At 45.8% G+C, this 24,918-nt stretch overlaps 2 protein-coding genes across 3 annotated transcripts; one reads left to right on the top strand and one right to left on the bottom strand.

Annotated features, from left to right (window-relative positions):
* Positions 1–412: 412 nt before the first annotated feature.
* Positions 413–3,141, bottom strand: LOC109772280 (short-chain dehydrogenase/reductase 2b). 2 transcript variants are annotated; one of them, XM_040391780.3, is made up of 6 exons: positions 2,867–3,141; positions 2,029–2,080; positions 1,683–1,926; positions 1,504–1,569; positions 1,177–1,371; positions 413–1,105 (listed from the first exon to the last, which is right to left on the bottom strand). In XM_040391780.3, the coding sequence occupies exons 2-6, from the start codon at positions 2,061–2,063 to the stop codon at positions 773–775; spliced, it is 873 nt and encodes a 290-aa protein (XP_040247714.1). In that variant the 5' UTR covers positions 2,064–2,080; positions 2,867–3,141; the 3' UTR covers positions 413–772. The 2 variants fall into 2 exon arrangements, with proteins under 2 accessions (XP_040247714.1, XP_020186556.1); XM_020330967.4 differs by having other exon boundaries at positions 413–1,043.
* Positions 3,142–5,457: 2,316 nt separating this feature from the next.
* LOC109772290 (uncharacterized) lies at positions 5,458–10,711 on the top strand. Its single transcript, XM_020330979.4, has 4 exons — positions 5,458–5,677; positions 5,796–6,909; positions 9,181–9,305; positions 9,445–10,711. Exons 1-4 carry the CDS (start codon positions 5,558–5,560, stop codon positions 10,597–10,599), a joined length of 2,514 nt encoding a protein of 837 aa, XP_020186568.2. The 5' UTR covers positions 5,458–5,557; the 3' UTR covers positions 10,600–10,711.
* The last annotated feature ends 14,207 nt before the right edge of the window (positions 10,712–24,918 follow it).

Genomic DNA, 24,918 nt, shown 5'->3' with positions numbered 1-24,918 from the left:
AGGATTCTGACACGTGATCTTTTAATTGAACCCACATTCCATCGTCCATAGTATTCTAGAAGCATCCTTTTCCTATCTCAAGAATTTGATTCTAAAGTTAGAAGAATCTGGATTTTAGAGAGTTGGGCCTTATATTCTTTGCATGGAAGGAAATAAAATGTCGAGAATGCATTTCCCCTCTGCTGTTAAAGGAAGGAAATAAAATGTTCAGAATGCATTTCCCCTCGGCTGTTAAAGGAAGAAAATAAAATGTTCAGAATCCATTTCCCCCCTGCTGTTATATACTCCCTCCGTCCCAAAATTCTTGTCTTAGATTTATCTAGATACGGATGTGAATTTTGGGACGGAGGGAGTATTTGATGATGTGCTTTGCACGTACAATTTGCGTGCTAGTAGTTTCAAGAGATTTAACTTGACAATGGAAATATTCTACTCGTTCCATTCACTATTATAAAATGTTCTGAATATTTTGATATAAACTACATACAGACTGAAATACTAAAACGTGTCTACACACATCCAATATAGAAAAAGTTAAACATCTTATAATAGCGAACAGAGCCAGTAGTTCTGAGAGAGAGAAAAATGAACAACACATAATTCTAGATATCTGGACCAACTATGACAACTGCTCCACGGAGAAGTCACACAAAGGACGCTCCCAGTTCAGTGCGGTCGAAGTAGGCGCCGGTGACGCCCCCCTTCTCCGCCAGTGCAACTGCAACCGCGGCGGCGGCGCCCTCCGCGGCCGTGAGGACGCCGGTGTAGTCGTTCATCCCGGTGAGGACGTAGCCGGGGTGCACGCAGTTGACCCGCAGCGCGGCGCCCTCCTCCCTGGCGAGGACCCTGGTGTAGGCGCACACCAGCGCCTTGGACGCCATGTAGGCGGCGTACACCTGGTCGGCCGGCCACCCGCGGCGCTCCAGCGCGCCATTGCCCTTGCCCAGGTCCTCGAGGAACAGCCTCGACATCTCGTCGAGCCGCTGCCTCGTGAGGTTGTCGACGTCGTCCAGCTCCCGCCGGAGCTCGTCGCCGCTGAAATACTGCATTTTTGCAAAATGCACAGCAGATGAGCCTCTGTTTTGTGTGATGGGACTGTCCTACTCTGCAATTGATTTTTGTGCAGCAAATTTAACCGGTTGTGAAATATATGGATTAAAATGAGATGGGACGTACCCTGAGCAGCCCCCAAGCTGAGGTTACGTTGACGATCCTGCCGTCGGAGGAGGACCGGAGGAGCGGGAGGAGGGCTTCCGTGACGATCTTGCTGCCGTGGTAGTTGATCCTCAGGCAGTCCTCTGCATCCTGGGTGGTCTGCGTCGTCCGCTGCCTCAGCCATTCGGCTCTCTCCATCCCATCCTTGCCTGCAAGCTGTTATTAAGTGATGGACATGGATGGAACCAAACAGCTTCAGTAACTAATGTAGTATCTAAATGTGATCTTAATGTACTCCACAAGTGAATTTTAAGGGAATGCGACACATATATCAGGAGACAAATTTACCGTCTCCTGGAGGGTTGCCGGGTCGCCGACGTCCGTGGTCACCCCGAGCACTCCGGCATTGTTGACCTGCGGTGCGGTGCGCCGTGAGTGCGATGATCATCAGTTTTGTTGAAATTGCCTTCCGTATCACAAATCCATTGCAAATTCAAAACTTCATTTGAAAATTTAAGCAGCTGTACCAGTATGTCAAGCTTGCCAAACTTGTCCTTTATGAAAGCAGCCAGATGAGCGGCACTGGCGGGCTCGCTGATCTCCAACTGATGAAACACGACATCCGATAGCCCCTCCTCCCGGAGCTTTTCGGCTGCCTCTGCGCCCCTCTTCTCGTCCCTCGCCGTCAAGACGACGGTGAGCCCGTGCGCAGCAAGCTGCCGGCATATCTCCAGGCCCATCCCCCGGTTCCCTCCGGTCACCACGGCAACCCTAAGAGAAAAATGTAACGATGAGAGCGCAACTAATCATAGACAGGTGGCTGTCTCTGAATGAGGCATCACTCTGCTATTACTCAGACAGAAAACTGCTTGCCTTTTCTTTGATGGGCCGTTGATGCTTCCTTCCATTGTGGCTTCTTCTAGTCCTGTAGGTTCTGCTTATGAGTACTACAATAGAAGGAACTTGCATAATGGCTTTTGAGCCGTTTGAAAGAAAAAGACTTTCAGTCTTATGCTCTGTTATACACTTATGATGCAAATGATTATATGGCAGAAATTATTTACTACTCCCTCCGTTGTTTTTCATAAGACGTTTTAGACAGCTGACCCTGAACTGTTTTAGGCACTGTCTGAACTGTATAAAACTTCTTATAAAAGTGAACAGAGAGAGTGGTTCCATATATAATCTGCAATAGCAACTACAGTTTAGAGTTTATCAGATCCATATCTCTTGGAAGCCCCAAGTCCGAACCTCGTGACACTAGATGTTTTCAGTCCATGATCTTCACAATTTTCATTTTCTATCAAGTTTTTTTCTGTCAAATCACTTGAGGGACTGCTCTACCAAAATATTTCTAATGGCTATACCATACAATGATACACCACAATAATTTCAGTACAGATTGCAACACTAGGATAGGATAAGAAGCAGAGCAGCAACCAGAACAAGAAGCAGAGCAACAAACAGCGGCAGCAACCAGAACAAGAAGCAGAGCAGAGCAGCAAGCAGCGTCCCAGCTCTCTCGCTCGACCGGCGCCTCCCCCCATCGGCCGGCCCTACCTCACCGGCGTCGGCGAGGGTGCGCCATCTCAGAGAGGACACGCCGTCGAGCTCCTCCTCGCTCCTCACCCACCACCTCCTCCCACTCCCCTACTAACCAACCCGCCGTCGAGCTAGGGCCTAGGACTGGAGGGAGGAAGAAGGGATCAACCTGGCACGGACGGAGGACTCCGGGACGGCGTGGGGAGAGAAGATGCGCCGGCGCCGCTGCGCTGCAGTTGGTCGAGTCGATGCCGCACGCCCTCGTCGTGAACAACTTTGCCTCTGCGCTTGGAAAAGATGCCCGATCTTGCTTACTTTCTCCACTATTTTTATTATCACTGGGCCATGCTGAGACAAGAACTCAACTTATACTCGGTCAATGTCGGAGGCTGCAAGGAACGCGATGTGCCCTGAGGCTTACTTAAGTGCTGACGTGGACAAGAAATGGTCGCGCGGTGGCATCAATCTTGCGACAGCTGAACTCAGAATAAAAATCCGGATGTCCGCGGACGTGTCGACGGCGCCGACCCGCTCCTCTTTGTTCGCCCGAACAACCACACCCTTCATATTCAAACTCTCATTTTCATGCAAACTCATGCACGTAGATTATATAGCATATACATAACCAAATGTCCAAATGTCCAAATCATCACCAATTCAATTACCAGCACAACCAAAATTAAAAGCACGGTTTAACAATTCAACACAACCCAAAATAAAATTCAACAATTCATTTATAAGCCTCTTTCACATCCTCGCGGCCGAGCTGCCGAGCAATTAGTTAGGGTTGCCTGCAACATCTGGAACTTCCCTTTGTTCATACGATCATCCAGGGTTGGTAAACCGAGACAATTCCGTTTCAAATTCAGAATTTTGAACTTGCAGCTCCCGCTTAACCACAATCTATGTCTCCATAAGGCAGTTGTACCAAAACTGTATATAACATTTTTGTGGGTTTATTAGCTGGTCTATTGCTCTTCTATATCAATGAATGACACCCTTAACATACTATGCCTAGGCTAAATTAGCTCTGGAAAAAAAAGATATTGTCATCAACAAATAGTAGTTGTGATACTCCTGACGCCTCACTACATATTTTTACATGTTGAACATCATGTATCCACTCCTTGTTGAAGCAGCGCAGAGAGCTCCTCGGCAACAAAACAAAAACAAATCAGGGATATGGGTTCACCTTGTCGAAGCCCACACGACGGTGCAAATGAATTCAAGATTGCCATTGAATTTAACATAATTTCTTACCGAGATAACACATGTCATTATCCATCGTACTCACTAGTGAGCGAAGCCTAAATTTGTCATCGTCTACTTCAAGAAACCCCAGTCCACCTTGTCATAAGCCTTTGAAAAGTCAAGCTTATAGGCGCAAAAGCTATTCTCCAAATTCTTCTCATGTTGAATAAAAGTGATCAAAGTCATTCAATTGTGAGCAAAGCAAAAGAAGAACCAAGTCATACTACCTTTTTTTCTGCCTCTATCCTACCCTTCAAGCATCATGACTAGAACTATCTATCTAGCTATTCGACTCCCACAAGCACAAAAAAGCATGAATAGTCTTGAGGAGCTTCCGCTGAAGAAGGAGGCACATTCAGAGCTGGTTGAGGGCCATCCACAACTTCCAGAGCACAATTTCTTAAGCACTTGCTCTAACCTTTATCAGTGATTAAGTGCCATGGGACAAAGACACTTTGATATGGTGCCATTGCCATGATCTCATCAAGCAGTGCTCAAAGTATGTTCACCAAACATTTTGCAACTACCTTGTAAATAACATTGCACATACTTATAGTCCTAAAGTCAGTGAGCCGCATCGGGTCAAGTATTTTTACAATAAGGACAATTACTGTTTCATTAACACCGCCAGGGAGGTGTCCCGTTCTAAAAAATTCCTGAACCGCCTTGATAATTTCTTCTTTTATGACAGGCCAATTCTTAAATATGGTGGGAAACTATCCTTCGCCGGTGCTTTCCAAGGCCCCTCTGAAACAGGCTATTAGAAATCTCTTTCTCGCTGAAATATGCACATAACCGTATAGAAGGATTGTTCCTTAACTTGTACAGTTGTACTCCCTCCGTCCGGAAATACTTGTCAGAAATACATAGTACTAGATGATACCCCGCACGTCGTTGCAGGAATATTTTGCAATACATTTCCAAGATATTTGATTGTACTATGTGACATGAATATTTGAAATAATAATATGAGAACTAAACTGAAAATATGTATGGTTTATTGTGTTTGACAATTGTATAGTTGTAAACAAATTAGTAAATATAAATACTATAATAGAATGAAAAATGGCATTCATACTTGCATATTGAGGTGGGGCTTTTTCTATGCATGGTTTCATGTTGAAGTGAGCATTTGTTTCATGATGAGGTGGCATGCTTTCATGTTGAGATAAATAGGCTAGTGGGGCTTTTTCTACAAGTGTTGTTGATTACTCCAGCATGGATCATTGTTACCATATTGCTTTCAAAGACGGACATAACAGGCGCCAACAAGTAGGAGTAATTCAGAATATACAAAACCGCTATGCACATTCTGCTGATGCGAAGACAAGCTAATTCTGTCACCGGCTCGTAAATAAATTAACAAACCAACCAAGGAGATTATTCGATTGTTATTCAGTGGAGTGGGCCAACGAATTATCAGGGTCCATTGGGCCGCCTTTAGAACCACAGTGGAGTGGGCCGTCTATTGTGAGCAGAGTGACACACACTGGGCGCACGGGATCCCAGCCTCCACTCCACTCGCAGTCACGCACGCTCCCCATTCCCCCTCACAAACCCTAGCGCCGGAGAGCAGCAGCACCCGGCGCCGCCAGCCGGGGAGGAGCCGATGCCGCCAGGAGGAGGAGGAGGTGGAGGCGAGCATGGCTCTACCGTCCGCCGCGGCGACGACGACGCTCCGTCTGATTCTACGCCGCCGCTCCCCGCCATTGTCCCGGTGGCTTCCGAGGTTTGCTCCAAGCTTCTTTCTTTTCTTTTAGAACAAGATCTTCGATTGGCCCCGTCGTCGATCCAAGAAAGAAAGGGGATCGGGAACCTGAACCAGCCTTCGTTTCTGTCATTTGCAGGATGCGAAGAAGAAGCAGCGGGTGGAGGAGCAGCGGACCGCGCCGAGCCTCCCCGAGGGCGCCATCGTTGAGATCCTTTCACGAGTGCCCTACAGGTCCCTCTGCCGCTTCAAGTGCGTGTCCAAGCCATGGCTCGCCCTCTGCTCCGCCCCGGACATCCGCAAGAGGTCGCCACAGACCCTCTCCGGCTTCTTCTACCATGATGAAGGCGATGCTCTCAGATTCTGCAACTTGAATGGGAGAGGTCCGCCTCTGGTCGACCCATCTCTCCCTTTCTTGCGCAAAACGTACCGCCACATTTCTGTCCGACAGGTCTGCGCCGGCCTTCTCCTCTGCAGCTGCTCCAATTCTTCGCGAGACCAAAGCTTCTGGAACTGGAATTCTTCGCTAGACGAAAGCTGTTATGTTGTCTGCAATCCTGCCACAGAGGAGTGGACTGTGCTGCCTCCTGTTGGATATCCAGAAGGCGATCCAATCCCTTTCCTAGGTTTCGATGCTGCTGTTCCATCCCGCTTTGTGGTGTTTGCGCCCCGGCCCAATACGTTTAGTGTCGACGGTTCTGCACAAGTGGCAATCTACTCGTCAGAAACTGGACGGTGGACTCATCTGCAAAGTGGGTGGTCAACGGATCCTCTCATTAGTCATGGTAGGTACACACAGGTCTTCCTGAATGGCACAATCCATTTGCGTAGCATTGGTCATAGAATAGCCACAGTCGACGCTGAGGGGAAAGTTTGGAGGGTCATTACAATGCCAGGCGACTCGTCAAAAATCTGTGATGTTGGGCAGTCTCAAGGACGCTTGTATGCATGGAAGATAGATAATTCTCATGACTGCCAACTCTATATTTGGGTCCTTGAGGATTATGGTACTGGAAAGTGGACCCTACAACACACTATTAATGTTTTGGAGCTGTTCGGAAGGAATCACCGCGAAGATGGAGATTCTTATGCGATGTTTGCAGTTCATCCGGATCGCAACATGATCTTTCTTACTGACGAGAAGAACATGACATTGTCGTATGACATAGATAATCTGAAAGTGACTGTTATCTGCACTGAAGGAATGAAGGGTCTGCCTTATACTCCCTGTTTTGCGGAATTGCCCTCAGCTGGTCATTGAGATTCACTGCAGCATCACGTGTTCAGCATATGAGACAACACCTTTTGCGAAAATTAGTGGTTGCTATGGATCTACTCTCCTAATTTCGTGGCATTGCGTAGAGATGTCCGAACTCCTATATCTACAGTGTGGTGTTCCTATCCTATCTGTTGGTGTTCAGGTTCATGCCTTTGTTGCTTTGAACAATCTTTGTTAGCCAAGATTTTGTAAGAGTAATAAGTAGTTGTATGAATGAACCTAGTCCTTTAATCTATTTGCTGTCATGTAGTACTAAATTATTGTGGCCACTCGTTAACTGTTGATGTGGGATGATAATATAAGACACTCAGTGAGAGTACATTATCTATGTTTGACATTGTTCGCATTTTCACCTCCTTATTTTCACTTGTTTATGCAAGTGAATATCTGCAATCTATAGCTTGTTATCCATCGGTGCTGGCTCTGTTTCTATGCATTTTGTAAGATTTGAGAAGATTACCTGTGGATTGTCTCTTCTATATTGCACCATATACTTGTAGGGTAAAGAAATATTAGTTTGTTTTATGTAACCCACATGGACTTCCATGTTCCATTGGTGGTGTCCAAAAAATTGTGCAGCTAAACTGGCCTGGAAGACGGTTCTTTCATATTTTTTTTTGCTCAGGGGAATATGACCTTTTGTGGGGAAGCACTCGCTGATAGTCTGAGACTACCATCTTTGTTGCAAGACTGGGGTAACATGGGTACAAGTTCACCATCCATTTTCTTTTACTTATGCTTCCCAGTGTGCTTTGAATTCTTGCTTTCTAATATAGTTCATCATTCTCCTCCTGAAACCTGACTAGAGCGTTGAAGTTTTTGGTTGCTTAAGATTGGTTTAGAGGCCTGCTCTTTATGGGAAGCTGAGCAAGACAATGTTTTTTATAATAATCACCACAATGGATATGTTACATATAGCAGATATTTATTTCTCCTTTCAAGTGTTGTACACTAAACATGGTGCACTGACTGTCCGAAATGAGGACCACGAACAATATTCTCCAGAGTCTTTGTAAGTAGAAATATTTGTCAGGCCTCTGCCCTAACTTTTGTGTAGCTGCTATAGGATGGCATGACAGCATTCCAGGCACCTGTTCTGCATGCTATTTCCCATGCCAAGTGCTGCAAGTGTACACCGGAACATGGCGCATTGACTGTTGGAAACGAGGACCGCACAAAATCGGATCCTGTAAACTCTGTAGTAAGTAGAAATATTTGTTGCGTGAATCTGAGGATAAGGTTGGTTTTCCTATCATGGCTTTGTTGGTTGAAGGTTTAGTTCTCGCTGAATCCGTGAAATTACAGCGTGACAGGCGCCTGTTCTGGCATTAGGATGGGATTCAGTTACTACCTTTAGCTTACTAGCTTTCCACAAGCAATCTTCACTTGGTGTGGCGTTGAAATTTTAGTCCAGTGTCCCCGCAAAAAGAAAAAAAGAAATTTTAGTCCAGTGTGCAGTGTGTGATACATCCTGCAGTCCTTGGATAGCGCTCCTTGTTTACACATCACTTCACTTCAGGTTGATCTCACACATCAAATCATGATTTTCATTGGAATTGGCTTATGTACGATAAGTTAATTGCATATTCAAAATTTCATTTGAAAATTTGAGCCACCCGGTACCAGTATGTCAAGCTGGCCGAACCTGTCCTTGATGAAAGCAGCCAGAGAAGAATGTAACGATCAGAGCGTAACTAATTACTAACAAACATGTGGTTGTCTCTAAATGAGGCATCACTCTGCTATTACTCGGAGAGAAAACTGCTTACTTCTAGTCGTGTAGGTTGTATGTCTGAGCAGTACAACATGATATAAGTACAATATATAATCTTATGTTTTTTCTACCCTTCCAATGCAAATCATGATATAAGTACAATATATAATCTGCCATAGCAACCACTACTACATTGTTAAGTTGCTTTCAATACTAACAGGTGTCAACAAGTAATTGGGAATGTATCTAGTAGCAGCACATACAAAAGCGTTATGTACATTCTGCTAATGCAAAGCTCTTTCTGTCACCGGCTCCTAAATTAACAAATCAACCAAGGAAATTATTCTTCTTTTTTTAGAGGCACCAAGGAAATTATTCGATTATTATTCAGCGGAGTGGGCCAACAAATTATCAGGGTCCATTGGGCCGTCTATTGTCAGCAGAGTAACAAATCAACCACTCCCACTCGCAGTCACGCGAGCTCCCAAACCAGCTGCCGCCCCATTCCCCCTCACGATTCACGAACCCTAGCCCCGGCGAGCAGCGGCAGCCAGCGCCGCCACGGTCGATTCGACAGCCTCAAGGCACTGATCCGCGAGCCGAAGAGGAGGCGATGCCGCCAGGAGGAGGAGGAGGTGGAGGAGGCGAGCATGGCTGTACGCTGCAGGGTCAGCCGACGGCGACCGTCCGCCGCGACGACGACGCTCCGTCTCTTCTACGCCGCTGCTCCCCGACATTGCCCCAGTAGCTTCCAAGGTCCGCTCACGCTGCTCCAGTCTTCCTTTTGTTTAACAGGGCCTTCCAATCTTGGATCCAACAAAAGGAATCCGGAACCTGAGCCAGCCATTATCATTTACACAGGAGAAGAAGCAGAAGCTGGAGCGGGAGCAGGAGCAGCAGCCTGCGCCAAGCCTCCCCGAGGGCGCCCTCGTCGAGATCCTTTCGCGAGTGCCCTACAGGTCCCTCTGCCGCTTCAAGTGCGTGTCCAAGCCGTGGCTCGCCCTCTGCTCCGCCCCGGACATCCGCAAGAGGTCGCCACAGACTCTTTCGGGCTTCTTTTACTATCACGACGATGGCCTCAATTTCCGAAATTTGAATGGGAGAGGTCCGCCTCTTGTCGACCCGTCTCTCTCTTTCTTGCGCGAAAGGTACTGCCACATTTTTGTCAAACACGCCTGCGGCGGCCTTCTCCTCTGCTGCTGCTCGAATAATCTGCTAGGCGAAGCCTATTATGTTGTCTGCAATCCTGCGACCGAGGAGTGGACTGTGCTGCCTCCTGTCGGATTTCCAGGTCCTGATCCAATCGCTTTCTTAGGTTTTGACCCTGCTGTTCCATCCCGCTTTGTGGTGTTTGCGCCCCAGCCCAATATGTTTGGTGTGGACCGTTCCGGACAAGTGGCAATCTACTCGTCAGAAACTGGACGGTGGACTCATGTGCAAAGTAAGTGGACAAGAGAGCCTCTCGTGGATCATGGTAGAGACACACATGTCTTCCTTAATGGCACTATCCATCTGCCTTCCATTGATAACATAATGGCCACAATCGACGTGGAGGGGGAAGTTTGGAGGGAGATTCAAATGCCAAATGACTTGCCAAACATCTGTGATGTTGGGCAGTCTCAAGGACGCTTGTATGCGTGGAAGACAGATAATTTTTATGATTGCCAACTCTATATTTGGGTCCTTGAGGATTATGATACTGGAAAGTGGACCCTAAAGCACACCTTTAAGGTTTTAGAGTTGTTTGGAAGGAATTGCCGTAAACATGGAGATTCTTATGCGATGTTTGCAATTCATCCGGATTGCAACATGATTTTTCTTACCGACAAGAAGAACATGACATTGTCGTATGACATGGATAATCAAAAAGTGCATGTTATCTGCACCGAAGGCATGAATGGTTTGCCTTATACTCCCTGTTTTGCGGAATTGCCCTCAGCTGGTCACTGAGATCCAGTGCTACATCACGTGCTCAGCATGGAACAACACCTTTTGCGGAAATTAGCGGTTGACATGGGCCTACTCTCCTAATTTCCTGGCATTGCGTGGAGAAGTCCCAACTCCTATGTCTACAGTCTTGAGTTCGGTGCATGCCGTTGTTGCTTTGAACAATGTTGTTAGCCAAACTTTGTAAGGGTGAGTGTACTAGTTAGTTGTAAGAATCCACCTAGCCATTTCATCCATTTGCTGTCATGTAGCACTAGTTATTGTGGCCAGTCGTTTGGGCCTGATGTGGCTAATATAAGTCATTGAGAGTACATTATCTGCGTTATTTTCACCTCTTCATTTCCATTTGTTTTATGCAAGTAAATATCTCCGGTCTATAGTTTGTTACCGATCGATGCTCCGTTTTAATGCATTTTGAAGATTTGATATGATTATGTGTGGATCATCTGTTTTTTAGCATAAAAAGGTCTTCTAAAAATATCTCTAGTCTATATAAGGACTTGACAATAAATTGTTTATCCGGAGTCAGCATCCACACCACCTGATCTTTACCTCTTCCCATATTAAACTCCTCACATCTTCCCAGACTTTTCCGCAATTCCATGGTTTCCTCATATAGTGTTCTTCTTCTAAATTTAAATCATTTCCACTCTTTCTCCAAGGCTTCAGACACATTGATATTGTGTTCAAAACTAAGCATATATAACCTTGGATATGCCTCTTTCAGAGGTTTATCATCTACCCATATGTCTTTCCCAGAACCTTGTGTTTTTGCCATCCCCCAAATTTTTCCTACAAAATCTGTCAAATATCTCTTTGAACTTAATAATATTAGTCCAAAATTGTGAATCTCCATTTTTATGTTGTGTCCTGGATAAGCATCCATCAGTTACATATTTGTCCCAGAGGACTGGCTGCCAAAGTCCTTCCTCCATTTCCAAATTCCAAAACCATTTGGCAAGTAAATCTTTATTCATAATGTTTAAATTTAAAATACGCAAACCTCCCAAGTCTTTGGGTTTGCAACAGGTCTTCCAGTTTACCAAATGGTATTTCTTCTTATCTTCGTCTTCTTGCAAAACCAATCTAGCTCTATACGAGTCTACTTTCTTAAGTACCCCAGCAGGAATGGGGTAAAACGACATCATAATAAAGAGGTATATTGGACAAGCAGGCCTGCACCAAGGTTATTCTCCCAGCAATAGATCCTAGGAGTCTACCTTGCCATCACTCACATCTTTTCTCAATTTGTTCAACTATCCAGACCAGTGTCTGTTTCTAATTCTAGTGTGTGACACTGGCATCCCTAGATACTTCATAGGGAGAGATCCCATGCCACAAGTGAAAATTTCCTGATATTTCTGTCTTTTATTATTTTCCTCTCCAAAAAGGAACCGTTCATTTTTATGAAAATTAATAGTAAGCCCAGACATTTGCTCAAAAGCACAAATAATGAACTTCAATTTTTTTTGCATCATCAAGATCATCCTGAAGTAAGAAAATAGTGTCATCAGCATATTGTAGCATGTTTATCCCCATGTTACGCTGAGTACCAAGCACCCCCTTAACAATCCATTCTTTGCTTTATCCACGATCAGAGCTAAAGCATAATCAGCAAGGTCAAACAGCAATGTCTAAGGCCTTTAAAGGTTTTGAAATAAGGCCCTATTTGATCATCAACCCTAACTCCTACATGTCCCCATCTCATAGTTAGCATAATCCAGTCACACCACTTATCAGAAAATCCTTTCATTTTCAACATTTCGATAACAAAAGTCCACTTTGATGATCAGAGCATTTTGTTTTTTGTAATGTATTGTATTTAGAGCTCCATGAAGTACCACAACCCCTTTCATAATGAATCTCCCTTTGACAAAAGCAGTTTGAGTAGGAGAAATAACATGAGAGACCACTTTACTCAATCTTAGAACTGACATTCAAGAGGCATATGGGTCTAAATTTCTGAAGTTGTTTAGCATCTGAGGTTTTTGGGACTAGGGTACTGATCCCATAATTAAGCCTAGTGATGTCAAGTTCACCAGAAGCGAAATCGTCAACCATGTCCTTGAGATCCCATTTTATCAAATCCCAAAATTCCAGATATAAATCAGCAGGAAATCCATTAGGACCAAGGCTCTTGTTTTTCTCCATACCAAAAACCACCTCATGAATCTCTTTCATAGAGAAAGGTGAAGTCAACTCCACAGCTTCTATAGCAGAATTTTTTGGCTTATCTAGGTCTACCAGCATAATGTTCCACCCATCTAGTTGTCCAAATAGTTTCTTATATAAGTTAGTAAGATATTCCATTAATTCAATCTCTCCCTCTATCACCCCATCTTCTTGTTCTAAAGATATTATTTTATTTTATTCGTCTTCTCCCATTCACTTTGGTATGGTAGTATCTAGTGTTTCCATATCCATCTTTAATCTCTTTATCTTTATATTTTTGAAGCCATTTAAGTTCTTCTTACTACATAAGCCTAGATACTTGAGCACTTAGCTCTTTTTGTTCATCTCTATTTGCAGCTGTTAATCCCATATTTTCAACATTTTATTCCAAATCATCAAGTCTATCAATAATTTCTTCTTCATCTTTCTATACCAAGCATCCACATTTTCATTCCAACCTTTAGTTTTTTTCCTCAAGTTTCTAAATCTTTGTTGCCATCTATCCAGATTATCTACTTTATACTCCTCATTCCAAACTTTAACCACAAAATCCTTAAATCCCTCTCTAAGCACTCAAGAATTTTAGATATGAAAATTGGTTCAATATTTGAGTGGGCTCTTGTGTCAAAATATAAAGTGGAGTATGATCAAAGGCCTCCCTAGAAAATGCCTGGAGTATGGATAAGGGTTATTTTTCCTCCTAATCTGGACAACATAGAACCCTATCCAATTTCTCATAAGTTGGATGAGGAAGATTATTAGCCCAAGTGTATTGTCTCCCATTTAGAGACATCTCCCTAAGCCCAACATGTTCTATAATAACATTAAACACAAAACTCCAATGATCTGGATTATTAGGTTTGTTTTTCTCATCACTCTTTCTAATGATATTAAAATCACCCCCACCAAACAAGGCAATATCATGATAGACTCTAGCCAGCTCAGCTAAAAAACTAGCTTTTCTTTCAATTTGAGCATCACCATTGATAGTGATTAAATTCCATTCAAACTTGCATGTCTATCAAAAACATGTACCCTGACAAAATATTCACCATGTTCAAGATGAATAGTGTCAAAAATATCTTTATTCCAACCCGCCAGAATACCTCCATATTTCCCACTAGGTGGATTTCAAGTGCATTCAAAATCCCCCCCCCCCCCCCCATGTGACGCCCGGATAATTAAGCTACAGTGAACCTCCGCTAATGATTCCACGTCACATCAGTTACAGTTGATAAACTCGCGTCAGTTCGAAACCCAGTTCAAATTTAAAATAAAGGCAAACAATAAAAGTTTTCAAATATAAAAACTAAAAGTTCGGGTGGAGCCAAATAATGATTAGGTAATTATGGTGAAGAACCGACACTTTTATAAAATGTTTAAAGGCTCTAAGATAATTAAAACAGTAGTTAAAACAATCAAATAAATGTCTTTTGTATTTTATAAAATATTAAGCTATCCATTTAGTTGCCCAAAAATAATGGGGCAGTAGCATAATTAGTATCGCTAACTTAGGATTTTACATTATAATTTATAAAACTAAAATGAAAGAGGAACTAAAAGAAAACAGAAAAAAATAAGAAAAAGTAAAAGAAAACAAAACAAACAAAAAAAGGGAAAGGGAACCCCCTTCACTGGGCTCCGGCCCAGCTGGCCAGCCCAACTGGCCCACCTAACCTCCCCTGGCCTATATGGCCTCATAACCCAAACCCTAACCCCCGAGTCACCCCACTCTCCCCTCACGGCTGCTCCTCTCTCGCCACGATCCAGATCGGGCGCCCCTGCGCCGATCGACGCCGAACCCCGTCGCCTCTCGGACCCCCCTCGCCGGACTATCTCCGCGCCAATCGCCGCCCCTCCCGGCCTCCTCGCGGCTCCTCCCTCGTCGACCCGGCGCCTACTAACGCCGACGCCTCGCCACCTCCTGCACGTCGACGCCGCCGCCGCCAGTCGCCGGAGCTCCATCACCGGCCTGCTTCCTCCACCTCGCCGGCCTTCTTCCCCTCCGCCGCGACGTCCTCGACCTCCTCCCCGAGCCCCACTGCCTTGACCCTACACCCCCGGTGAGGCCACGGCCTCCACTCCCTCCTCTCTTTCTCCCCCGTGCTACCCCGTGTGCGCCCCCGCGAGCACCTGGCCGCGCGCCTCGCGTCGAGGCAACGCCTCGCCGGCGGCTTTGCCGTTGGTCGCTCGCGGCCCCGCACCTGTCGTCCAGCTCTGCCGCCTCCCGCTGCAGTTCCGGCCACCCCGAGCCGCTCTCTGGCCTCGTACCAGCGACCCTGGCCTCCCCTACCCCGCTCCGGCTTCCGCCCACGCACCACCGCAGCCTCACCCCGCTCCGGCCATGGCCCCGCCGTGACCATCGGCCTCCCCTGTTCCGGTGCCCTCCCGGGTCCGCCTACACCTGGGCGTGCGCCCGTTCGGGTTGCGTATTGCGCCGGTTGCCCACAACCGCTAAGGCCCCTGGGGCCTATGACAGATGGGCCCCACGCCCAGAGAACGTTAAAAAAAATTAAAAAATATATAAATAAAACAGATAATAAAAATAAATTTAATTAATCTAATTAATTAATTAAATTAATTAATTAATCATGTTTAAATTAATCTAATTAATTAGTTAATTTAATTAAACAGTAGTTAATTAGCTAACAGCCCCTAACAGATGGGACCCACCTGTCAGGTTGACCAGGTCAACGGTCAACGTTGACTGCTGACGTCATGCTGACGTCATGCTGATGCATTAATTAAATTTTGAATTAAATTAATTTATTAAATTCTAAAAATGATTTAAATCTTTAAAATTTTGATATAAAATAAACCGTAGCTCGGATGGAAAAACTTTGTACATGAAAGTTGCTCAGAACGACGAGACGAATCCGAATACGCAGTCCGTTTGTCAGCCACACGTTCCTAGCATAGCGAACATGAAACTTTCCCCCTCCGGTCCGTCTGTCCAAAAACGCGAAACATCAGGAATACTTTCCCGGATATTTCCCCCCTTCGCCGGTACCACCTACTGCCGCGTTAGGGCACACCTAGCACTGCTCATTTTCATGTTACGCATCGTCATGCTTATGTTTGCATTGTATTTACTGTTTCTTCCCCCCCCCTCTTCTCTCCGGTAGACTACGAGACCGACGCTGCTGCTGACCAGTTCGACTACGGAGTTGACGACCCCTCCTACTTGCCAGAGCAACCAGGCAAGCCCCCCCTGATCACCAGATATCGCCTATTCTTCTCTATACTGCTTGCATTAGAGTAGTATAGCCTGTTACTGCTTTCCGTTAATCCTATCCTGATGCATAGCCTATCCTTGCTACTACTGTTGTTACCTTTACCTGCAATCCTACATGCTTAGTATAGGATGCTAGTTATCCATCAGTGGCCCCACATTCCTGTCCGTCTGCTGTGCTATACTATCGGGTCGTGATCACTTGGGCGGTGATCACGGGTATATACTTATATACTCTATACATGACACATGTGGTAAATAAAGTCGGGTCGGCTCGTAGGAGTACCCGCAAGTGGATCTTTGTGGCGGAGCAACAGGGCAGGTTGAGACCGCCTAGGTGAGAGGTGGGCCTGGCCCTGGACGGCGTCCGCGGTTACTTCGACATAACACGCTTAACGAGTTCTTGGTATTTGATCTGAGTCTGGCCATTTGGTCTATACGCACTAACCATCTACGCGGGAGTAGTTATGGGTATCCCGGCATCGTGGTATCAGCTGAAGCCTTCGTGACGTCAGCGACTGAGTGGTGCGCGCCGGATTGGACTGGAACGCCACTAGGCTAGGTCTGCTTCCGGCCGCGTACGCAACGTGCAGGTGTGCAATGGGCGATGGGCCCAGATCCCTGCGTGCATAGGATTTAGACCGGCGTGCTGACCTCTCTGTTGTGCTTAGGTGGGGCTGCGACGTGTTGATCTTCCGAGGCCGGGCATGACCCAGAAAAGTGTGTCCGGCCAGATGGGATCGAGCGTGTTGGGTTATGTGGTGCATCCCTGCAGGGAAGTTTATCTATTTGAATAGTCGTGTCCCTCGGTAAAAGGACGACCCGGAGTTGTACCTTAACCTTATGACAACTAGAACTGGACACTTAATAAAACACACCCTTCCAAGTGCCAGATACAACCCGGTGATCGCTCTCTAACAGGGCGACGAGGAGGGGATCGCCGGGTAGGATTATGCTATACGATGCTACTTGGAGGACTTCAATCTACTCTCTTCTACATGCTGCAAGATGGAGGCTGCCAAAAGCATAGTCTTCGACAGGATTAGCTCTCCCCCTCTTATTCTGGCATTCTGCAGTTCAGTCCACCGATATGACCCTTTACACATATACCCATGTATATGTAGTGTAGCTCCTTGCTTGCGAGTACTTTGGATGAGTACTCACGGTTGCTTTCTCCCTCTTTCCCCCTTTCTATACCTGATTGTCGCAACCAGATGCTGGAGTCCAGGAGCTAGAGATCCCGAGGATGATTCTACATGGGGTTCGGCTTCGAGGAGTAGTTAGGAGGTCCCAGGCAGGAGGCCTTGCCTTTTTGATCGTTGCTACTTTTGTGCTAGCCTTTTTAAGGCAAACTTGTTTAACTTATGTCTGTACTCAGATATTGTTGCTTCCGCTGACTCGTCTATGATCGAGCAATTGTATTCGAGCCCTTGAGGCCCCTGGCTTGTATTATGATGCTTGTATGACTTATTTATGTTTTAGAGTTGTGTTGTGATATCTTCCCGTGAGTCCCTGATCTTGATTGTACACATTTGCGTGCATGATTAGTGTACGGTCAAATCGGGGGCGTCACACCCCCCCTCCCCCCACACACACACACAAAAAGTGAGTTCAGTTTTGGAATACCTAGTCTTTATAGTTTCCATCAACCCCACAAAGTCAAGTTTATGTTCTGCAATCATATCCTTAACATATCCTTTTTTATGATCCTGCCCCAATCCTCTAACATTCCAAAAAAAAACCTTCCATTTTTTCCAATATAAATGGTTTATTATTATCCAAATCTATATATCCACAGACACACAGTTTCACAAAAAATAAGAGGCAAATTATATTTAACCTCTCTAATTTTATGTCTTCTTCCTCCTTGTTTCAAGGAAGTTGATAGCAACAGAGTGTTTCACACAGCTAATTGCTGGTGATCCCTCTTGAAAAAACTTCCCTAGCAATTTTTTTTCCAATTGATCATGATAATTCTCTTCTACCTCGGCGTCTGAATGTTCTTTATCAGAACATAGTTCAGCCATATTAGCATCTCCAATATCAATCTGAATTGGAGTGCTGGCCTCACCTTTTCCTTTTTCTCTCTGGTTAGTAATATTTTGCCAATAAAACTCTTTTCTAGCAGCCTCCATTTTTGGATAATCCCAATGTTTTTGTCTACCATATCAATAGTGCATCCTAAACCATTTCGTACGAAAGATGTCATATGCATTAAAGAAGATATAGAAGGAGGGGAGTCAGGTTCATTACCATAATTATCCCTTGCTTCAGCTCTGTTCTTGGCCGAGTCCTCCACCTTCATACTGAAGCTTGTTCTCAATTCCTCTTCTTTGCCAATCTCCAAATCGCTAGTTTCAGGTCCATGTTTGTCGGCCATCTTCTGTCCAAAGTTTTCCACAGATTCTTGGCAAGCATTATAATCAGTGTTCTCCCCATATTTATCAAATTCAGTTGCTTTTTTCTTATCTTGCCCATACCCCTCAATTTCCTCATCATCCATATTAGCATGCTCCAATTCCATTTGCTCTATTTTCACAGCCTCTCGTATCAGTTGTTGTGTCATTTCTTGTTGTTAAGCAAAGTCAGCTTCCAGCATCTTCTTATATTTTTCTAAATCAATCATTTTCTTCTCCTCAATTGTTCACAAAGCAGCTCGCCTTGTCTTTTCCTCTTCCAAAGATTGAACTCTTCTCAGTACTACATCTATATCCTTTTTGAGCCGATTTGTATTGTTTTGCTAGGTTATGAAGAATGGAGCCAAAAGAATTTTCAATGGAGGTTTTCATTGCATCATTTTCTTGTTAACCTCTTCAAGCTGGGCCAGAGACAAGCTCCCCAATGTCAAATGCACTCTAGTGTTTTCCCCTACCTTTCTTTTTTTCTAGTATCTTCTTTTTCATACATGTCCATCAAATCATCTTCAGGAGATTCACTTCTTTTAAACTCTTTATACCAACCCATTTCCACCACATTGTCCAATTCAGAAGTCAGTCTGAAAATCAACAGGTCATTTGAAGTGATTTCAAAGGAAGGTGGGATTTTCTCCACATCTCTTGCTCCAATTTTTTGCTTTAATTTTTTCCTGTGTGATGGTATCCATATCAATTTTCAACACTGGCCCAATAGCCCCTGCTACTTCACACATCCCAAAAAAGTGCCTAAAACAATCAGCCACACTATCAAATTTTACCCAAGCAGTGTGCAATTTGCCAATGGCCTAATGATCCAGTGTCCACCCTTGAACTATGCTCATTACCCCAGTTCCTAACAGGTTGAAAGTTTTGAATTTAACCAACTCCACCAGCCTTGCTTTGTTTGGAAACCTCATTAGATAACAAATTTGGTCGTAGCTTTTAGCTCTCAATTGCCAGCTCCAGTTAAACATCTCCCCAAATTCTTGTACAAAATCAGTCTCATTCAAGTACATTGATTCCAAAGATACAATAGCCAGTGGATGAATATGACCAGCAACCAAAATATCGTTAGCACTTTGGACCAACAACACTCGTAAACCCTTGGCAGCATATCCAATGTATTTTGGCAAGGGCTTCATCTGTTGCAACCAGTTACACTCCTCTGTGATGTGATTATCCTTGCCACAAATCAAACAATGCCCCACTTTGCATTCCTTGGTAGAGTGCCTGGGATCTTTACATTTCCCACAAACCTGCTTTCGAAATCTGCCCCCTTGCTTCTTATCCATCTCATTCCCTTATAGAGAGTTACCAAGCCCGTGATCATGTCTGAAGTCTCTAGATTCTCCCACGTTTCCACTGCCAGATGATGATCCTTTGTTGCTTTGATTTTCCCCACCACCATTTCCAACACCTACATGATCCTTCCCCTTGTTGCCTACACCATTTCTGTCACTTATATCCAGTTCTCCAATAGCCATGGTCTTGGGTATTTGTGAAAGCAGCGCGCCCAAGAGTTGCTGCTATTGGGATGCGTCCAAATTAAGAACCATGCTACTACTGGACCCAGATCTAATCCCCCTTCTTCTCAGTTTCTTGCTTGTTATCACCAGAAGAACCAACTATCTCAATTTCACCCACCATACCTCTCCAGGACTGATTTCCACCTTTTGAAACCTTGGCATCAGATTTCCATCACCACCCACAGTTGCGTCGATCTGTCCTCTACCCCTATCTGAATTATTATTCTGTGGGTGGGGGATTGGATTTCTTATGAAACCCTCATCATCTTTGTTAACAAAATTCTTAGGTTGGTACTGGAAATTTCCTCTTCCACCACCCCTACTGAATCTTCCTCCACCTCGAAAGTTGCCATAGTTCCCCGACCTGGCAGAGTCAGGCGGCGGTTGTCAGGGTAAACCTAGAGAAGTTGTCTGTTTCTGAAAGCTCGCCCTCTCTAGCATATATATAGCAGGAGTGGATAAATTCTGGGTCGCTACTAGGCCAGCTTCCAAAGTTGGAGGCCCATAGCATCTAAATCCCAGTTCCACTTCCTCCTCAATATGATCTAAAAACCTACCCACTGATCCCCCAAATCCATTTTCGTCAGCCTCTTTAATGCCCCCCCCCCCCCCCCCCCCCCAAATTTCATTCCCCTTCACCTTTGTTCAAGGCAACAACACTGATGGAGATTAAGGTAATTTTCCCAAAATCAACATCATTATCATCAAAATAGTTCAAAATGGGGGGGGGGGGGGGGGGGGTAGTATCCATTCTGCATATGAATTTTAATATCTACCCCCCTTTTGATATCCTCCTTACCAATCAACAATCTCAGCTTCTGTTTATTAATCAGATAACTCAAGAAGTTTGGATTTTCCCCGTCACATCTAGCCTCAAAATCATGCGACCATGTGTTAATTTGTCTACATCTCTTCATTTTCTCTCTTAATTTTCCCCTTATAATAGTAGAATCTCTCTTACTAGAATCAGACAGCACCGAATCACTTAAGTATTAGTAAGGCATCGGGTTTGTACCTGAGTTAGCCGATGAGTCATCCCTCTCCGACCCGTCGAAGTCCTCTCCGGCCAGCAGTCAAAAGTGGCTACCAGCCGGAGAGCACCCTACTGAGTGTAAGAGAGGGCCCGGAGGTGGGCCGAATGGCATGGGAAGCGTCTTCACCTTGTGCGCCCTCGGAAGGTCGTCGTTGATGATCTCTATCGGAATCGCCTACGTCCCAGGTGTCGGCAACCCCATCACAACCTTCACCTCTGGCGGTGGCAGTAGGTTGAAGATGTGGGAACAAAACGCCGCCCACTTGAATTGCGCCATCGGGTCCTCCGATTCTGCCTCGAGCATGGCCTAGAGGACGACCTTCATCGCTGGCTGCGACCTTGACTTGGGGAAGCAGCGCTCCATCTCCTCGACGGTCTGGATGGCTCGGATGGCCTCTGTCTCGTCGTTCAGCGCCTGGGCCAACGGCGGCCAAGAGTCGATCTCGCGCAACCTCGCCAGCATATCCTCATCGCCGCCCACCATCTTCGCCTCCCACCTTGACATCGCCCTCATCGTGGAAGGTGGCTTCGTCGCTCTGTTGTCTCTCTCGCTCAGATCTAGTTTCACCCGATGTGTAGTGGGGAGCACAGGAGGCAGGGGCGTCACACTTGGACGGATAAGGGGAGTCGACTCGTGTCGCCCGCCATTACTCACCTCGGCCTGCGCCCCGCGCTCGTCGTGTGCCGCCCGTACACCGCCGCTCGGTGTACCAAATCATGCCAAATGGCACGGAAACTGGATCAACGCGCCCGCCCCAAACGCGCCGCTCTCCTTGTCCTCGTGGAAGTGCATCTTCTAGCAAAATGCAACCAAAAGACCGATCTAATGAAAAGACTAGATAATACATTTATACGTCAACACTCCCCTCACGTGTGGCTCCCTCAGGACTAAACGTGGATCGAAAGTGGCCTGTAATTTAATTGTGTCGGCCGTCAAGACTTAAAACCTCTTGGCTTCGATGCCATGTAGAAGTGCATGCTCTAGCCAATGCAACCAAAATATCGATCTACTAAAAGAAACTAGTCAATACATTTATACGTCAACACTCCCGCGTCCGACGCGAGTCCACCTTGTAGCCCTCCCCGTCGAGGAGAACGATCCTCTCTCCTCGCCGGATAAGCTTGCCGGGGCGGAATTCCAGCAAACTCGCGTGCCAGAGGTCAGAGACGAAATCACACCGGAGACGTCGCACTCCATCTCTGCCGCTTTGGCCTTTTCGGATCATCTCCTCTCAATGTATAGCAGCTTGTTATCCATCGATGCCACCTCTGTTTTTATGCATTTGTAAGATTTGGTATGATTATTTGTGGATCGTCTCTTTTATATCACAACATATACAGGAAGAGGTAGGATAAAGAAATATTAGTTTCTTTCATATTACCCGCATGGCCTTCCATTGATGGTGTCAAGAAATGTGCAGCTAAACAAACCTGGAAGACATAGTCCATTCATCTTCTTTTTTGCTCAGGGGACAGATGAACTTTTGAGGGGAAGCGAACAGCGTGATTCATTCATTGATATATGTTTGTAGTAAGACTGGGGGTGATAATATACATTCAAGTTCACCATTCATCACTAAAGTACTTGTGCTCCTCCAGGCTCCAGTGTGTTCTTAATTCTGATTTCGATATAGCTCGCCATTCCCTTGCATGAATCCTATCTAGGCTGTTAAATTTCTGTTCTAGGTTGCCCAACTTTATTTTCGGTCCTGCTCTTTACTAGAAATTGAGGACGACAACTTTTATTATATACTCCCTCCGTTCGGAATTACTTGTCACAAAAATGGATGTTCTAGACGTATTTTAGTTCTGAATACATCCATTTCTGAGACAAGTAATTCCGAACGGAGGGAGTATAACCAAAAGGATAATGGTGGTTTTCCTGTCACTGCTTTGTTGGTTGAAGGTTTAGTTTTTGCTGAATGTAGGAAATACTGAAAGTACAACTTGCCAGGCGTAACTATTCTGGCATTAGAGATGGGATTCCTTCACTTCAAATCTTAGGCCTAGTGTTTATGTGATACATCCAACAGTTGTTGGATAGCCTTATTTCTCAGCGGGTCATGCTGAGATCTGCAGGTTGGTCTCACACACAAGTTCAAATCTTATTTTGGGCAAAATCTTTGTCGCCGCAATGCTTCATATTGATCCTGAACGCGATAGTTTAACACGACGGTGCCAGCGCTGCCGTCTGCCGTGTAATGATGCGCCATGTGAGCTTGTTGTGGAATTTGAAACTCCATGAGATGTTGCGTTCGACGTGACACTGTACTCACCGGCTGTCTCTGAATTCTGAAAAGCCTCGGTACACAAATTGGTCATCATATTTCGCTGGCGAGGATGCACTCCAAATATCCAGAGAAATTCAGATAACTACTGCGCAGCACGACGCCATGTACGTCTGCAAGATGTGTGATATGTTTTCTGCGGCGACTAAACGAACAGTAAAGCTTGTAAAGGGAGTGGATGAAGTGTGAACTCAAGCAGACTTAGAACGCACTCTGAACTTGATCGAGTTTTTTTATGTCGCAGCTGATAGATGGTTTCGGGCTGCATCAGCTTTTATTTTTTGAGGGTTTCGGGCTGCATCAGCTGCGTCAATTGAATTCGATCTGATTTCCAAGTGGGAAAAAGACAGCGGAGAACATTTATTAATAGTGGGCTTTCGAGGCTTATATCTGCAAGTGAACCAAAGAACCTCCCCTCACAAAAAGAAAACCCAAAGAACCTCTCTTTTCCTATTTCTATTCATAAGATGTCATCTCATTTTCTTTGACTTATCCATTTCTATATTTCTTTCATCCTAGAAACAAAAAAGGCTAAGAGCGTCTACAGCCAAACACCTCAAACTCTACTTGGTGCGGAATTTTTGGCTAGCAAAGATGGGGGCAAGCACAACATGTTGAAGGATCTATGATAATATAACTTCTATGTGAATATGCACAAACATAAATCATTATGTTGTCTTCCTTGTCCAACGTCAACTATTTTAGCATATAATATTTTAATGGGGGCTCACAATCACAAAAGATTTCCAAGATAGGGTTTAGGGTTTTAGGGTGAACAGCCTGGTCACTGATCGGTCAAAAAAACCGACCCAGCCGGACGCCTCAAACCCCCCTCAAACGCCTGGGCTGACCGACCCCTCTCATATCCAGCCCAAATATGCGGCGGATATGGGGAGGCCTGGGCCTGACCGGGCGCGTCCGCCACGTCGGACTCGGACCCCGCTGGTCCACCCAACCCCGCATATATTTGTCCCCATCCACTCCCAGACCAAACCCTAGCCACATCACTCCACTCTCCTCCACTCTCCTCCGTCACTCAAGCTCCCATCCGGCGATCTCCCGCCTTCTCCGGCATGGCGGGCAGTGGACTCGAGTGCTACAACTCCAGATTTGTCGACCCCGAGCTCATTCCACGCAGCCCCAAGGACGAGATGATCATCCGGTTTGCGCTCCGCCGCTCTCGGGAGGTGGTCGTCCGATGGCAACGCTTGGACTCCTTGCGTCGGGAATCCATTGCGTCCATCCAAATGGCGCATGGATTCGCCGCAAGGTGTGTCGTCGCTGCCTCGCCGGAGGCGGTGTGGTCCGTCTGGCGTCCGAATGTTGTGGCGGATGCGCAACCCATCTATTGGTGCATCGAGAAGGAGGTGAACGGATGGTCATCGTCTGACGAGAACATGACGCGACGTTCCCGCAGTGCGAGGCAGCGGGCAAGGTAGACGACAGCAGGCCACGCGGTGGTGGGCGTTGGAGAGGCGGAGTCACATTCTTCGGTCCCCCGTATGGTGCACTAGCCCGGGCGCCGCAACCACGTTGTGGTGGATGTTGCCGGTTCCTCCCAGAACGGATCCATCATCTTCACGTGCACCGGCACCGTCAGGGTTCTGGGCTCCGACAAGGAAGAGTAGGGCATGGGAGACGGTGGTGCCTTGAGTCC

This window comes from Aegilops tauschii, chromosome 1 (genome assembly GCF_002575655.3).
Source record: "Aegilops tauschii subsp. strangulata cultivar AL8/78 chromosome 1, Aet v6.0, whole genome shotgun sequence".
In the NCBI taxonomy this organism is placed as follows: domain Eukaryota; kingdom Viridiplantae; phylum Streptophyta; class Magnoliopsida; order Poales; family Poaceae; genus Aegilops; species Aegilops tauschii.
Note: the sequence above shows the minus strand (reverse complement) of the source record. Positions and strands in the feature narration are given on the sequence as shown.

What these genes read in the sequence shown, in the direction of transcription:
- LOC109772280 (XM_020330967.4), bottom strand. Translation starts at nt 2,063, where the DNA reads ATGGAAGGAAGCATCAACGGCCCATCAAAGAAAAG. An exon ending in AACGGCCCATCAAAGAAAAG is followed by an intron (nt 1,927 to 2,028) that starts GCAAGCAGTTTT and finishes TTTTTCTCTTAG; the next exon opens with GGTTGCCGTGGTGACCGGAG. An exon ending in CAGCTTGGGGGCTGCTCAGG is followed by an intron (nt 1,044 to 1,176) that starts GTACGTCCCATC and finishes GCAAAAATGCAG; the next exon opens with TATTTCAGCGGCGACGAGCT.
- LOC109772290 (XM_020330979.4), top strand. Translation starts at nt 5,558, where the DNA reads ATGCCGCCAGGAGGAGGAGGAGGTGGAGGCGAGCATGGCTCTACCGTC. An exon ending in TGCGGAATTGCCCTCAGCTG is followed by an intron (nt 6,910 to 9,180) that starts GTCATTGAGATT and finishes CACGAACCCTAG; the next exon opens with CCCCGGCGAGCAGCGGCAGC. An exon ending in TGGAGGAGGCGAGCATGGCT is followed by an intron (nt 9,306 to 9,444) that starts GTACGCTGCAGG and finishes TTTGTTTAACAG; the next exon opens with GGCCTTCCAATCTTGGATCC.